This window comes from Postia placenta (genome assembly GCF_002117355.1).
Source record: "Postia placenta MAD-698-R-SB12 unplaced genomic scaffold POSPLAscaffold_2, whole genome shotgun sequence".
In the NCBI taxonomy this organism is placed as follows: Eukaryota; Fungi; Basidiomycota; class Agaricomycetes; order Polyporales; family Adustoporiaceae; genus Rhodonia; species Rhodonia placenta.
The window spans coordinates 647,831-659,214 of NW_020169833.1; the positions used below are offsets into that span (position 1 = coordinate 647,831).

Here is an 11,384-nt window from a genome sequence, read left to right on the forward strand (position 1 = left end):
CAGACCCGCTGGACGCTGGACGCTCGAAATGACAGGACACCTAGACTCGCGTGCGTGCGGCCTAATACCAGAGAGATATACTATATACTATATACCTGCCGCCGCGCGGGGCGGGGGTGCGTCGGATGTTGGGGCGTAGGAGTGCTAGTGCTAGTGCTAGTGCTAGTGCTAGTGCTAGTGAGGAGTGACGCTGCTCGTGTGTACTAATGTGTAGGAATTTGTTTATTTTGATTCGTTCTTGATTAATATTCGAGAATGGACCGCTGCTGGCGTGGCGTGTAGCGTGGCTGGTGGCTGGTGGCTGGTGGCTTTCTGCTTTTCTCGACCTTTGGTCGTGCTTTCCCGGCCTGGCGGCCCTGTGTGTGGTTCTGGTACGAGCCCCAAGCCCGAGTCGGCACATGGGCGGGAAACGCGGCGGCGTGATCATCGCTGCCGTGCGCACTCGCGGGGCATCCCGCTTGTTCTTCTATTTGAACTTCGACGGGTTGATACTCCATACCACCCGGGCACATGTTGAGTGCGAACGAGCCTCCGATAGCCCTCAACGTTCCTCCCCGAGGATGAGCAGGTTCTCAGCGCGCGCCTCCACAGCGCACCGCCCAGTGAGGGCCTCGACGTCGTCGGGGCATCCCGCTCGTCCAGCCGTGGAAGCGGCGGCACCGCTCCGCCGCCGGAGACGCGCGGGGTGTGCGCCAAGACGCGGCGTCTGCGGCTGAGCGTACGGAGCGGCTCTGCTCGACTCGCCAACGGAGACGTATGTGTATGGCCGTTCGGGATCTGCTCCCGCTCCCCGCTCCCCGCTCCCCGCTCCTCCCCGCTCCCCATGTCCCGGCTCTCCAGAATTGGCTCACAGTAAGTTGGCTCACATGAAGTTGGCTCACATGAAGTATCTCTCGGGGCTACACGCGGTGTTCGACACACGCTGAGCCCTCGCCACAACACCGTGCGCGGCGCTTGCACGCGCACGCGCACGAGCGCGGGCTGGAGGTGGAGGGGCGGAGGAGTCGCGAGACAAAGCGGCCGTCGTGGCGTCCGTGCCATTATAACTCATACTCCTGTCATCGTGGCTGCGGGCAACGATCTGGCACTATTACTTGGGGATGGACGCTGTGTTGCGGTGCATGCTGTGTGTCGTATGTCTCCTGGAAAACGGTGATACAACGCGCCAAAACGGACGTCCTCCGTTCGCGGCGCCGAGGAGCAGGCACTGCATAACATCCGCTGACACGAGCGCGCACGCCGGAGGGCACGCACACACACCGCTACTGCAAAGACCGAGCCCGCTGTTGCAGATCACCGCGCCCAACCCCGCGCTGCGCCCGGGGATGCGGTGCTCGTGCGGTCTCCGCCCCTGTGGATAGAAGAGCGTAGCATGTACGTCCAATGTGTCTCGGCTGCTAGCGGGCACCGCGGGCAGGACACATCATCCGGAGCCCAGACATCCTCCGAACACCGTCTGGCAGGGGTAGTGTTTTTGATTGACACCTAGATTACTGTCCTTTCCTCCGGAGATTGTGTGCTGGCCAACCAGAAGGTGGCGTTATCCAATGTTCGTGCAATGTCCGGAGTCCAGGCACATCCTCCGAGAACACTACTCACCGGAAGATGTCCGGACTCCTGACAATCACTGCATGCAGGAATCAATTTGCCTGCACAAAATATCAAATCATAATTGAATTAAAAGCAAATAGCACCTATTGAATCTTACTGATGTAGAAATTGAATGGAAATTGAAGAAAAATCGAAGGAAAATTGAAAGAGACAATGGAAAATGGATTACATAATCGATTTTCCTTCGATTTCATTTCCATATTAGGCGCCAGAGTACTGATTAGGTAAATTAACCTTTCTTTCGATTTTTATTTGATTTCATGTACCAGAAAATTGAATACCGCATGCAGTGAATGGATCGTGCCAGCGGTGAGGGTTGAATCGAGGTTGCACGACGAGAGTTCCTGTCTCTTGGGATGTCGTTGCCAAAGACGGCGCCTCGGAGGGCCCTGCCGACCTGCGCGCAGCACTCGCGGGTGAGGCATGTGAGGCTATCGGGCCATGAGAAGAAGCATCCAACGAATGGCCTCCGAGCTCTTGAGCGTCCGACAGGACGGCGTGCAAGGGCCTGCAAATCCGAGAACTTCTTTTCATGCGGCGGGAGGTTTTACCAGTCCTGGGCCAACTCCTCGGGACTGGTGTCCATGTCTATGGCCAATGTCTTGGGACTGGTGTCCACGGCGAGGCTGAGACGTTCATCTAGGAAGAGGTTTACAGACTCACGACTAGGACATTCTCCCACGCTACAGCCGGAAGGGTCTTGGCTTGGCTTGCCGTTAATAATGTGCGCGTTGTCCAGTTGGCAGCCCGAGGGCGACGCGTAAATGAGGTCACCGAAGCACGACGCCAGCGGCGTTCAGTAATTCCTGAGTGAGCAGGCCCCTCTTGCCCTGGATGACGAGTGAATGTGGTTTATCGAGATATAAGAAGGATATCTCGCTAAACTTGGCACAAATGTTTATGTTGCGTTCACGAGCGACGGATCGTCCTCAGGCGCACGGCGCCATAGAAGGAGTCAAGACAACTGAGAGACCTCAGGAATCATGGGAAGCGTGTGCCAACTGACATGATCGTCGACAGAGAACACTTCGCGACGGGCGAGCTACGCGAGATTAGGAAACGTGAAGACCGGCCGTGCGAAGACGGCAACGAAGGGAAATATCATGTAATGGGTGCGCGACGGAGGAAGACGACAGGCTCAGGATGCATACCTCATGGTCGCCATTCTGCGTTCGCAGTTCACAAATTTCAAGTCCTGCACCTCCGCCCAACGATGCGCCAGCGTTATTTCAAACGTCAAATACGTGAGGGGATTGCACTTGCCTTCAGCCTCGATATAGTCGTGCACAGTCAATGATCCTTTTTAGCGAATGGACCTGTGCTTGCGCGCACAGTATTATGGCGTACCCGGCACTTGCTCCCGATCGGCAAAGGTGCACATTTTGTCTAATGGTGCACAAGTCCTGCTGTACCGGCTTTTGCACACTAGTATACAGTTCATGAGCGAATTGAGCGCGAACTTACCGTAAGGAGTGATGCCAATCATCACAGCATTTCAGATAGCCCGAGGAGAGCCGGTAAGAACGTCGGTTGCGACTCAAGCCAAACTGAACCAAAGCGCGACTGGCGGAAATAGCCGAATGATGCGATGTTCATGGGTGTACTCCTTCCCTCTTGAGACGGTATTAAGTGACCGTCATTTGCGCCCCGACGTTTGATAGCATATTGTTCGCTAATCTTCGTGAAAGGCAGGGTCAATTCAGCTAGGCTGGATGTCTATGGTAAGCCTGCATTGCCATCCCGTACCGATCGCCGCATACACGACATCGGAGTCATAGATATCATCTGGGGCCACCGGGAGTGCAACAAGGACACTTGAGTCTGCTCCGATGCAGCTTGGTGCGCAGCCACAGATATTGTCCGAGATGCTCATTTCAACGGATCGGAATGAGGTTGCAGAGCAGGTCGTGATAGTAGGAACTTGGTTGAGACATCGCCGGTGTGGACTTGGTGTATGTCCTTGGCGCAGACGAGCCTCCTGATATACAGTGAGTATCTCACTTAGCAACGTTCACCACTGTCCAGGCAGGAACATGGATGCAGCTACCCATGCTACGCAAGGTCGACCGCGTAGAATGGCGAGCGAGGCATATGATCATGCTCTCCGACGCGTATCTCAATCTCTTCAGCAGGTCTTGATTCAGTCACGTTCTTGACTGCGACTGCGACTCCTGACCTCGGTGCGCTTCAGAGGTCTGTCAACATCTTCTCACCCGGGAGTTTTACTACTTGAACTTACTCAGGACCGCACACATAAATCGACTTCATGTGGCAATCCTTCAGTACGACTCCTCAGACTGGCGGCCCATTGTCGCACACACACATTGGTGTAGACTCTACTCGGTACAGACCGCGAGACAAGCGGTGTCGCAGTTTTGTCGTCAGTTCTGCCTAATGTGGAAAATCGTCACAGAACTACTATATTTAATCACGAGACGCGGCGCTGACCACGCTCTGTGCCCACAGGATACGAGGAATTCCTATCTGTCCGATAATCCGCGGCACACATTGACGCTCTCGATGCCATGGCCGATGCTGCTCCCGCACACCATACCTGAATACATTGCCATACCCATCGTTATCACGGTAACAATCCGATAGCGCCAATAAGGGTGCATGATTCATGACGATCGGCATACCGGGAACATGGCGACGAGCCTTTGCTACAACTTAGATGCGGGCCCTTGAAAACATCACCGGAATGCGCTCGGATTCCGCCGGTTGGGTCCCAATGCTAACGAGATAGTCATAACCATTGCGGTCAGCAAATTGTCTTTCTTAGTACCTCTGAGGATGACGCAAACCGTTGCGGGTACTATGGGAGCCTAAGGAGGTGTCGGTGCGCTCCACACCACCCTAGGCCCTGAGCTTCTTGTACCTCATGAAATCAACAGGATCTACTACTGGCCAAAGGCCCCTGCCCGAAGCCACCAATGACGAGCGACAATTGCTCGATCAAAGGTGAGTTCCCACGCATGTTTACTTGTTGCGGCAACGTTCTGCTGAGTCGATTTGGGATTAGACTTCCTCTGTAGTTCTCTGGTAAGGGTGAAACGAATATGATCTGCTCTCAATATCTCTGGCCATGTGCAAGGGACAAATCGCAAGGTGGCTTGTCTCAAAAATCGGAGGTCGGTCAGGAACATTGCAAGTAGTTGCAGTACTGTGCGTTAATTGTAGCTCAGGAAAAAAGTAGGTCGTTGCTAGTGGTTCCAGCCTTATTGGGGAAGGAATTTACAACATATTGAGCCCGGAGTATCTGGGCGCAGGCTCTTGGTTATTTTTACGTAAGTACAGGTTCAGCAGAACAATTCACTACGAATCAGGAGATTAATTCATACTGCGTATATGACAGCTCCCATTCAAATCTCCCAGGTGGAGAAGTAGGATACGGCAAGCACGATCTGCGTAACACATACCTAATCCGCTTCAAGTCAATCTGTCAAGTAGACCGCTCATACCAATTTCCAACTTGACAACGTGTATCGGACACGTAAAATCTTCAAATTTGGTACTGCTTAGGCAAGCTTATTAATTATAGAACAGGTCACGCCGTTACTGTCATTCTTTGCAGGAACCCACTTTCAACTACAGAAGACGAAATAGCAGGCACCGGATCACCAAATGATACAATAATTCAGGCTTACGAAGTAGCGGAACGCTTGCCTCGAGCTAGCAGGCGATGGATATTCCGTGGTCCTGAGAGCTCAGCAAGGGAGATCATAGTTCTATACTTGCTGTATCGTGACAAGACTTACTTTGATCGCTTTGCGATAATCCTATTTAGATAAGCGAGCTCAACACCGAGCACTTTCGTCGATGCCTCCGATAGAAGTTCGAGCACATGCCCATATACGCGGATTCTCTGATAAGACATGAAGATCTCCCGATATTACCTCCGTTCAACCCGTCCTCATACTGAATCACATCCCCACCTTGGCCATCCGCAGGCTTATGCGTATCCGGCGGCCGGAGATTGTCTCTACAAGAATAGGCTTGCTACGACCCAGTCGGGCGTGAGTGTACGCTACTTTCACTCTCCATGATCCGCTGTATGATGATGCAAAAGCTGGCGGAGGTTCCATTTGAGCCCCGACCATTCTTTCAGCCTACAGGTACACTTTTCTGGCAATTATTCATCATAGATGCCTTATCCGTCTCTCGCTCCGACTGATGCTCTCCACCTCATGGTTCAACGACGTATCTGTGATTCTTCTCGTGAACAGACGAAAATCAATGCCTGTCGTGCGCTGAAACAATTTAGGCCCAGAAATCCCGCGATCCTCCATCCAGGAGCGGGGATAAAAGGCGACACCACTGTCCCAACCACTTTACACTACCAGGGGTACGATGTGCTGCAATCTCTCTACATACGTTGAGTATTCGTGCAGCCACCGAATTCTTCAGCAGACGCAATACGTAAGAGCTTTTGTTTGTGCGATACCCTAGGTATTTGCTAATATGATCACAGCTGGATTGCAATCGATGGGACTGCCGCCTGAGCAAGTACCACAACCATGACAATGCAGAGCACGACTGCAAAAACAACTGTGCGCAAGAGTATGTGCAACCCGAACACCATGTCATATCAGCTTAATTGTTCTCCCGGCAGATTACTTGAAGATCGACACCTGACAGTCGACTGGCAACACCGGCCTTGCACACCTTGCAGGGTCCTGGCTCCGACGAACGGCGTAAACGCATAGCTGCAACGGTATGGAGAGGAACAGGTCGAGATAAAATGCGGACGGGCATAGAGGTGTCTGTAAGGACGTGCCATGCCTCATGTTAACAATCTCGAGCCGTAGTCCTAACGTGTTACAATCAGCTCCCCGATATGACACTTGTTCAATGCGCACGATCATAACAGAGAGTGCAAGCCTAAGCATGCAGATGCCGCGACCTTCTCAATGTAAGGCGACAATGGAAGTCGAAAAGCAATCAGCATAATGAACAAGCGGACGCACGACTACGACCATTATTACCATGCAACTCCAGAATAATCTACATCGTGCAGCAGCATGTAAGATTAGACATGGTGCTTGTCGATATATCTGAAATCACGGAGTCGGGCAAAATATCAGTATGTGAAGCCGCTTTGTCGAGCAAAGTGCAGGCGAGAAAGTGTGCGCCTTGAGGGGAACGGGACCATGAATCTCCTGGCCCATGAAAAGGTTCCGGTATTGATCATCCTCTAGCAAAGTGAGACACGCAGAGACCGACCATGTATCCGAACGCAGAACATGCAACGTAGGCCCGACACACTCCTCGTGAAGTCTGAAAACACTCTATGACCCGCTGTTCCAGCCACACTCCGTTGTTGATGGTGTACTGACTGTGATGTATGCGATAGGAAATTACGCTTTATTGACGTAGCGGCGACTGAGTTGATTGAAAAGTCGTGAACTGTTTATCGGATCAACAATGTGCTGTATGGGATGTTGACTTTTGGGTATGTCGGGCAAGCGTCGCTGCCGACCCGGGTCACGTGGTCGTGCGCCTGTGTGGGAATGCGCGACTGAATAATGTCATCCGCGATCGCAAATGTGTCAAATCAGATAAGGTTTCTGTCCGGCTCGTACTGCCGCCTCGCCCCGGCTACTCCGCCTTCTGGTCCAGCTGCCTCCGGATTGCCATCTTGGCCAGGCACACTTTTTGCCCTCCGTTAACGCCAAATCCACCCATCTCATAGTGCTATTCAGTCCACACTTTTACAAACATGTCCGCCCCTGGCTGGATTACCTTGAAACCTGGACCATTCCTTGCCATATAAAATATTGGTCTACACCGATCTCATTGAGCTTGGACTTGAGTTTCGACTTTTTTCACAGGTCGAGCACGTGCCACTCGCCAACCCGGCCATCAGGTGCCGTTACCTGCCCAAATAGGCAGTAGACATGGATGCACACCCAAGACTGCCTGTGTCGCGACTTGAGGTCGAGCGACAGGGGAATATCTGGAAGCGAGGGGCGTCCGACTGGTTCTTACCGAAGCGATGGTGAGCGAGGCTCAAACCTAAGGCTAGGGACAAGAAATGTATTAGTTAGTAAGGGTGTCGCGACTTGGGGTCGAGCGACAGGAGAAAACCTAAAAGCTGGGGGCGTTTGACTGGTTCTTACCGAAGCGATGGTGAGCTAGGCTCGAACCTAAGGCTAGGGACAAGTAATATATTAGTTAGTTAAGTAAGAAAGGAAATACAAGTGAGGGCTTACTGACCTAGGGACAAGAGGTCGAAACTAAGGTCCCTAGGGCAGCAGAGGCCGGCTTATATACAGGGGTAGATAAGGGCAGGCTGTGCGCGTTGGTCCGTGCGCAGCTGGTCCGTGCGCAGCATGCTGACGCGGCCCCGGGGGCCGGTGAGTCAGAGCGGCTGTGTCAGCGGAGCCCGAGCTGTGCCGTGCACTACCGTCCTATCTAATCTAATTGTACAGTAGATAACGATGCGTCCATATCAGGCAGGTGGTACAGAGGTCGTGGGTTTGAGCCCGCGAAAAGGAAAAATTAAAAAACGGCTAGGCGCCGTGCCAACTCGTGACATTACCCCCCTCTCAACGGCGCATGACCTCATGCAAGGCGCCCTTGCCCATCTCCCACCCGGAGCGGCATCGTGCTTCAGTCAGTGGCGAAGGCATTGGCTGGAAGTTGAGACCACCAAAGGTAGCGGCGTTGAGTCGACGAGGGGCGTTCAGATTCTTCTGGTGAAAGTCGGCTATGAGGGCCGGCGCATTGGCAACATTGCGCGCTGGTTCCCATGACGTATGCGAGTCGTCATAACCCTTCCACTTGACGAGGTACTGCAATTGACACCGGAAGATCCTCGAGTCCTTGATCCGCTCAACCTCGTACTCCTCGTCGCCTTCAACCTCAATCGCAGGCGGTTCCTCCGGCTCCCGGCCCGGGATATCGCTACGCGTGTACTTGCTAAGCAAGGAGACATGGAATACCGGGTGCACCAGCACCGACTTCGGCAGGATTAATTCGTAATCCAGGTCTCCGAGCTTTCGCCGCACGGCATATGGTCCAAGGCGCTTGGGACTGAGCTTCTTGCTCGGCTGTTTCAGCTTAAGGTTCCGGGCATCAAGCCAGACCTTGTCCCCGGGCACAAAGACCGGTGCTTCCTGCACGTGCTTATCGTAGTACACCTTCATGCGCTCGGCCGATAGCTCGAGCGCAGAGCGCGTGTCATCGCGAATCTCCTTCAGGATCTCGAGCCGATCAGCGGCCGTGGGCATCGCAGACATCGGATTGATCCGCACTTGGATCTCAGGATTGTACCCCTGATGCAGGAAGAAAGGGGAGTGCCCGGTCGCGGAGTGAACTCGGTTGTTCAGTGCGAATTCCGCGAGCAGCAACTGCTTCGCCCAGTCATCCTGCCTGTGGCTTGTGAAAGCACGCAGGTACTGCTCAATTTCCTGGTTCCAGCGCTCAGTCTGGCCATCTGTCTGAGGATGAAATGCTGTGGACAGCGCCGGCTCGATCCCTAGCCCCTTGTACACCGCATGGAGATATTTCGAAGCGAACTGGGGACCTCGGTCTGATATGACCTTGGCCGGGGCCCCATGATGCTTGAACACATCGCGGATGTACAGGTCTGCCGCACCTTCTGCCGTTAGGGTCTCATGATAGGCCGAGAAGTGGACCTGCTTGGTAAAGCGGTCGGCGGTGACCAGGATCGAGTTGAATCCATCAGACTTTGGCAAGCCGACGATCATATCGGTCGTGATGATCTGCCACGGGCGCTCAGGGATCTCGTTCGGCTTTAGCGGGCCCTGGGGCTTGGCTGGGAATGTCTTGGTACGGTTGCACACGTCGCAGGTGCTTACGTACTCATTGATGAATTTGGACATCCCAGGCCACCAGTAATTCCGCGACACAAGCTCCAGGGTTTTGGCACGACCGCCATGACCAGCGATCGGCGAGTCGTGGTGGATTTTGACTATATCCCGCCGGAGCTCCGCGTCCTTTGGGACGTACACACATCCGCGGAACAGCAGGAGCCCTTGTTCGGCATTCCATTCCTCAAAACCCTTTTGCAGCCGGGGCGGCCCAAGGTCCTGTACCTTTTCAAGTGCCTCGGCCACCTCCCGATCCTTCTCCGAACATTCCCGAATGCGCTTCAGAAGCGACTGATCGGCCGTCACCGAGGCATGACCGCGCCTAGCGAAGGCGATGCGGAAGCGCTCTGGCTTGAGAACCACCTGATCGGTGTTATCGTCCTCATCGCCGATCTGGTGGTCTGATCGACACGACAGGGCATCAGCCTTTCCATTGGACATCCCGGCCTTGTGCGTGATGCGGAAGTCGAAGTGAGCTAGGAACAGCGACCATCGCGCTTGACGGCGCGTGAGATGCTGGGATGTACGCTAGTACTTGAGGTTCTTATGATCGGTCACGATCTCGAACTGATTGGGTAACCCCTCGAGATAGTGGCGCCAATCGTCTAACGCCTCAATGATTGCGAGCATCTCCTTATTGTAGATCTCGTAGTTACGCTGGGCAGGGTCCATAGCGTGAGATCTGAAGGCGATAGGGTGCCATTTGCCGTCGTCCTGCTTCTGCATCAACACGCCGCCAGTGGCGTAACCCAAAGCGTCGACCTCAATGCGCGTTTCTCGATTAGGGTCATACAGCGCTAAGACGGGAGTCGTCGCGAAGAGCCGCTTGAGCTCATCGAAGGCGTGCTGCTCTTCCTCGCCCCAGTGCCATGGGTCATTCCCTGTGAGCCGGTCGAGTGGTCGCGAGATCTTAGTGAAGTCCTTAATGAAGCGGCAGTAGAAGTTGGAGAACCCCCGGAACTTCTGAACATCCTTTTTGTTCCGGGGCACCGGCCACTCATTGATACCTTTAAGCTTCGCGGGATCCATCACCACCTCATCACCACCAAACACATAGCCGACGTAGTCGACCTTGGGAACATCCCATTCGCATTTCTCAGGCTTTAGGAATAGATCATTATCCTGAAGGCGGCGCAGAACCTTGCGTGTGACCTTCTCATGCTCCTCCTTGTTGGTGGAGAAGATGAGTATATCGTCCAGGTACACAAGGATCTTGCCGCCGACAATGAGATCGTGGAAGATCTTGTTCATCATTGCCTGGAAAGTCGCGGGGGAGTTGGTGAGACCAAAGAACATCACCAAAGGCTTGTACAACCCTCGGTTAGTCACAAAGGCCGCCTTCCATTCGTCACCGGCCTTGATCCGGACGTTATTGTATCCCCATCAGACGTCGAACTTTGTGAAGAGCGTAGCGCCGCGGAGCTTATCCACCATCTCGGCGATCAACGGCAAGGGATAACGATTTTTGACCGTGATTGCATTCAAGCGGCGGTAGTCCTGCACGGGTCGGAGTGTCCCTTCCTTCTTTTTGATGAAGAAAAAGGGGGACGAAATGGGCGACTTCGACTCCCGTATGTAGCCTTTCGCTAGTTGCTCCTTTAGGAACTTGTCTAGTTCCTCCTGTTCGTTGTTCGACAAGGGATACACTTTAGAGTGGAAGGTTGAGTAGCCGGGCACGAGTTCGATAGCGTGATCATACGGCTTCCTTTCGGGTAGCCGTTCTGATGCTTCCTTCGAGAAGACCTTCAGAAATTCGTGGTACTGTTTGGGTGTTTGGGTACCGACTCCTCGGCGGTCTTAATGACCTTCTTTTTGATCTCTTCCTCAGTGAACGGCTGGGAGTATGTATGCCCAGCTGCAATGAACAGCTGAGGAGCGCCCGGAAGCGTGATGCCTTTGTCACGAGTTGGCACGGCGCCTAGCCGTTTTTTAATTTTT

At 53.6% G+C, this 11,384-nt stretch overlaps 3 protein-coding genes across 3 annotated transcripts; 2 read left to right on the plus strand and 1 right to left on the minus strand.

Annotated features, from left to right (window-relative positions):
* Positions 1-242: 242 nt before the first annotated feature.
* POSPLADRAFT_1052535 (hypothetical protein) lies at positions 243-825 on the minus strand (the record flags this gene model as incomplete). The annotated part of the gene is made up of 2 exons (XM_024480278.1): positions 243-550; positions 597-825. The coding sequence occupies 2 exons, from the start codon at positions 823-825 to the stop codon at positions 243-245; spliced, it is 537 nt and encodes a 178-aa protein (XP_024342669.1).
* A 1,792-nt stretch (positions 826-2,617) lies between these two features.
* POSPLADRAFT_1031118 (hypothetical protein) lies at positions 2,618-3,750 on the plus strand (the record flags this gene model as incomplete). The annotated part of the gene is made up of 6 exons (XM_024476767.1): positions 2,618-2,855; positions 2,919-2,984; positions 3,048-3,128; positions 3,304-3,332; positions 3,390-3,563; positions 3,637-3,750. The coding sequence occupies 6 exons, from the start codon at positions 2,618-2,620 to the stop codon at positions 3,748-3,750; spliced, it is 702 nt and encodes a 233-aa protein (XP_024342670.1).
* A 2,211-nt stretch (positions 3,751-5,961) lies between these two features.
* Positions 5,962-6,317, plus strand: POSPLADRAFT_1131205 (hypothetical protein; the record flags this gene model as incomplete). Its single annotated transcript, XM_024484040.1, has 3 exons — positions 5,962-6,030; positions 6,083-6,171; positions 6,224-6,317. The coding sequence occupies 3 exons, from the start codon at positions 5,962-5,964 to the stop codon at positions 6,315-6,317; spliced, it is 252 nt and encodes an 83-aa protein (XP_024342671.1).
* Positions 6,318-11,384: the final 5,067 nt, after the last annotated feature.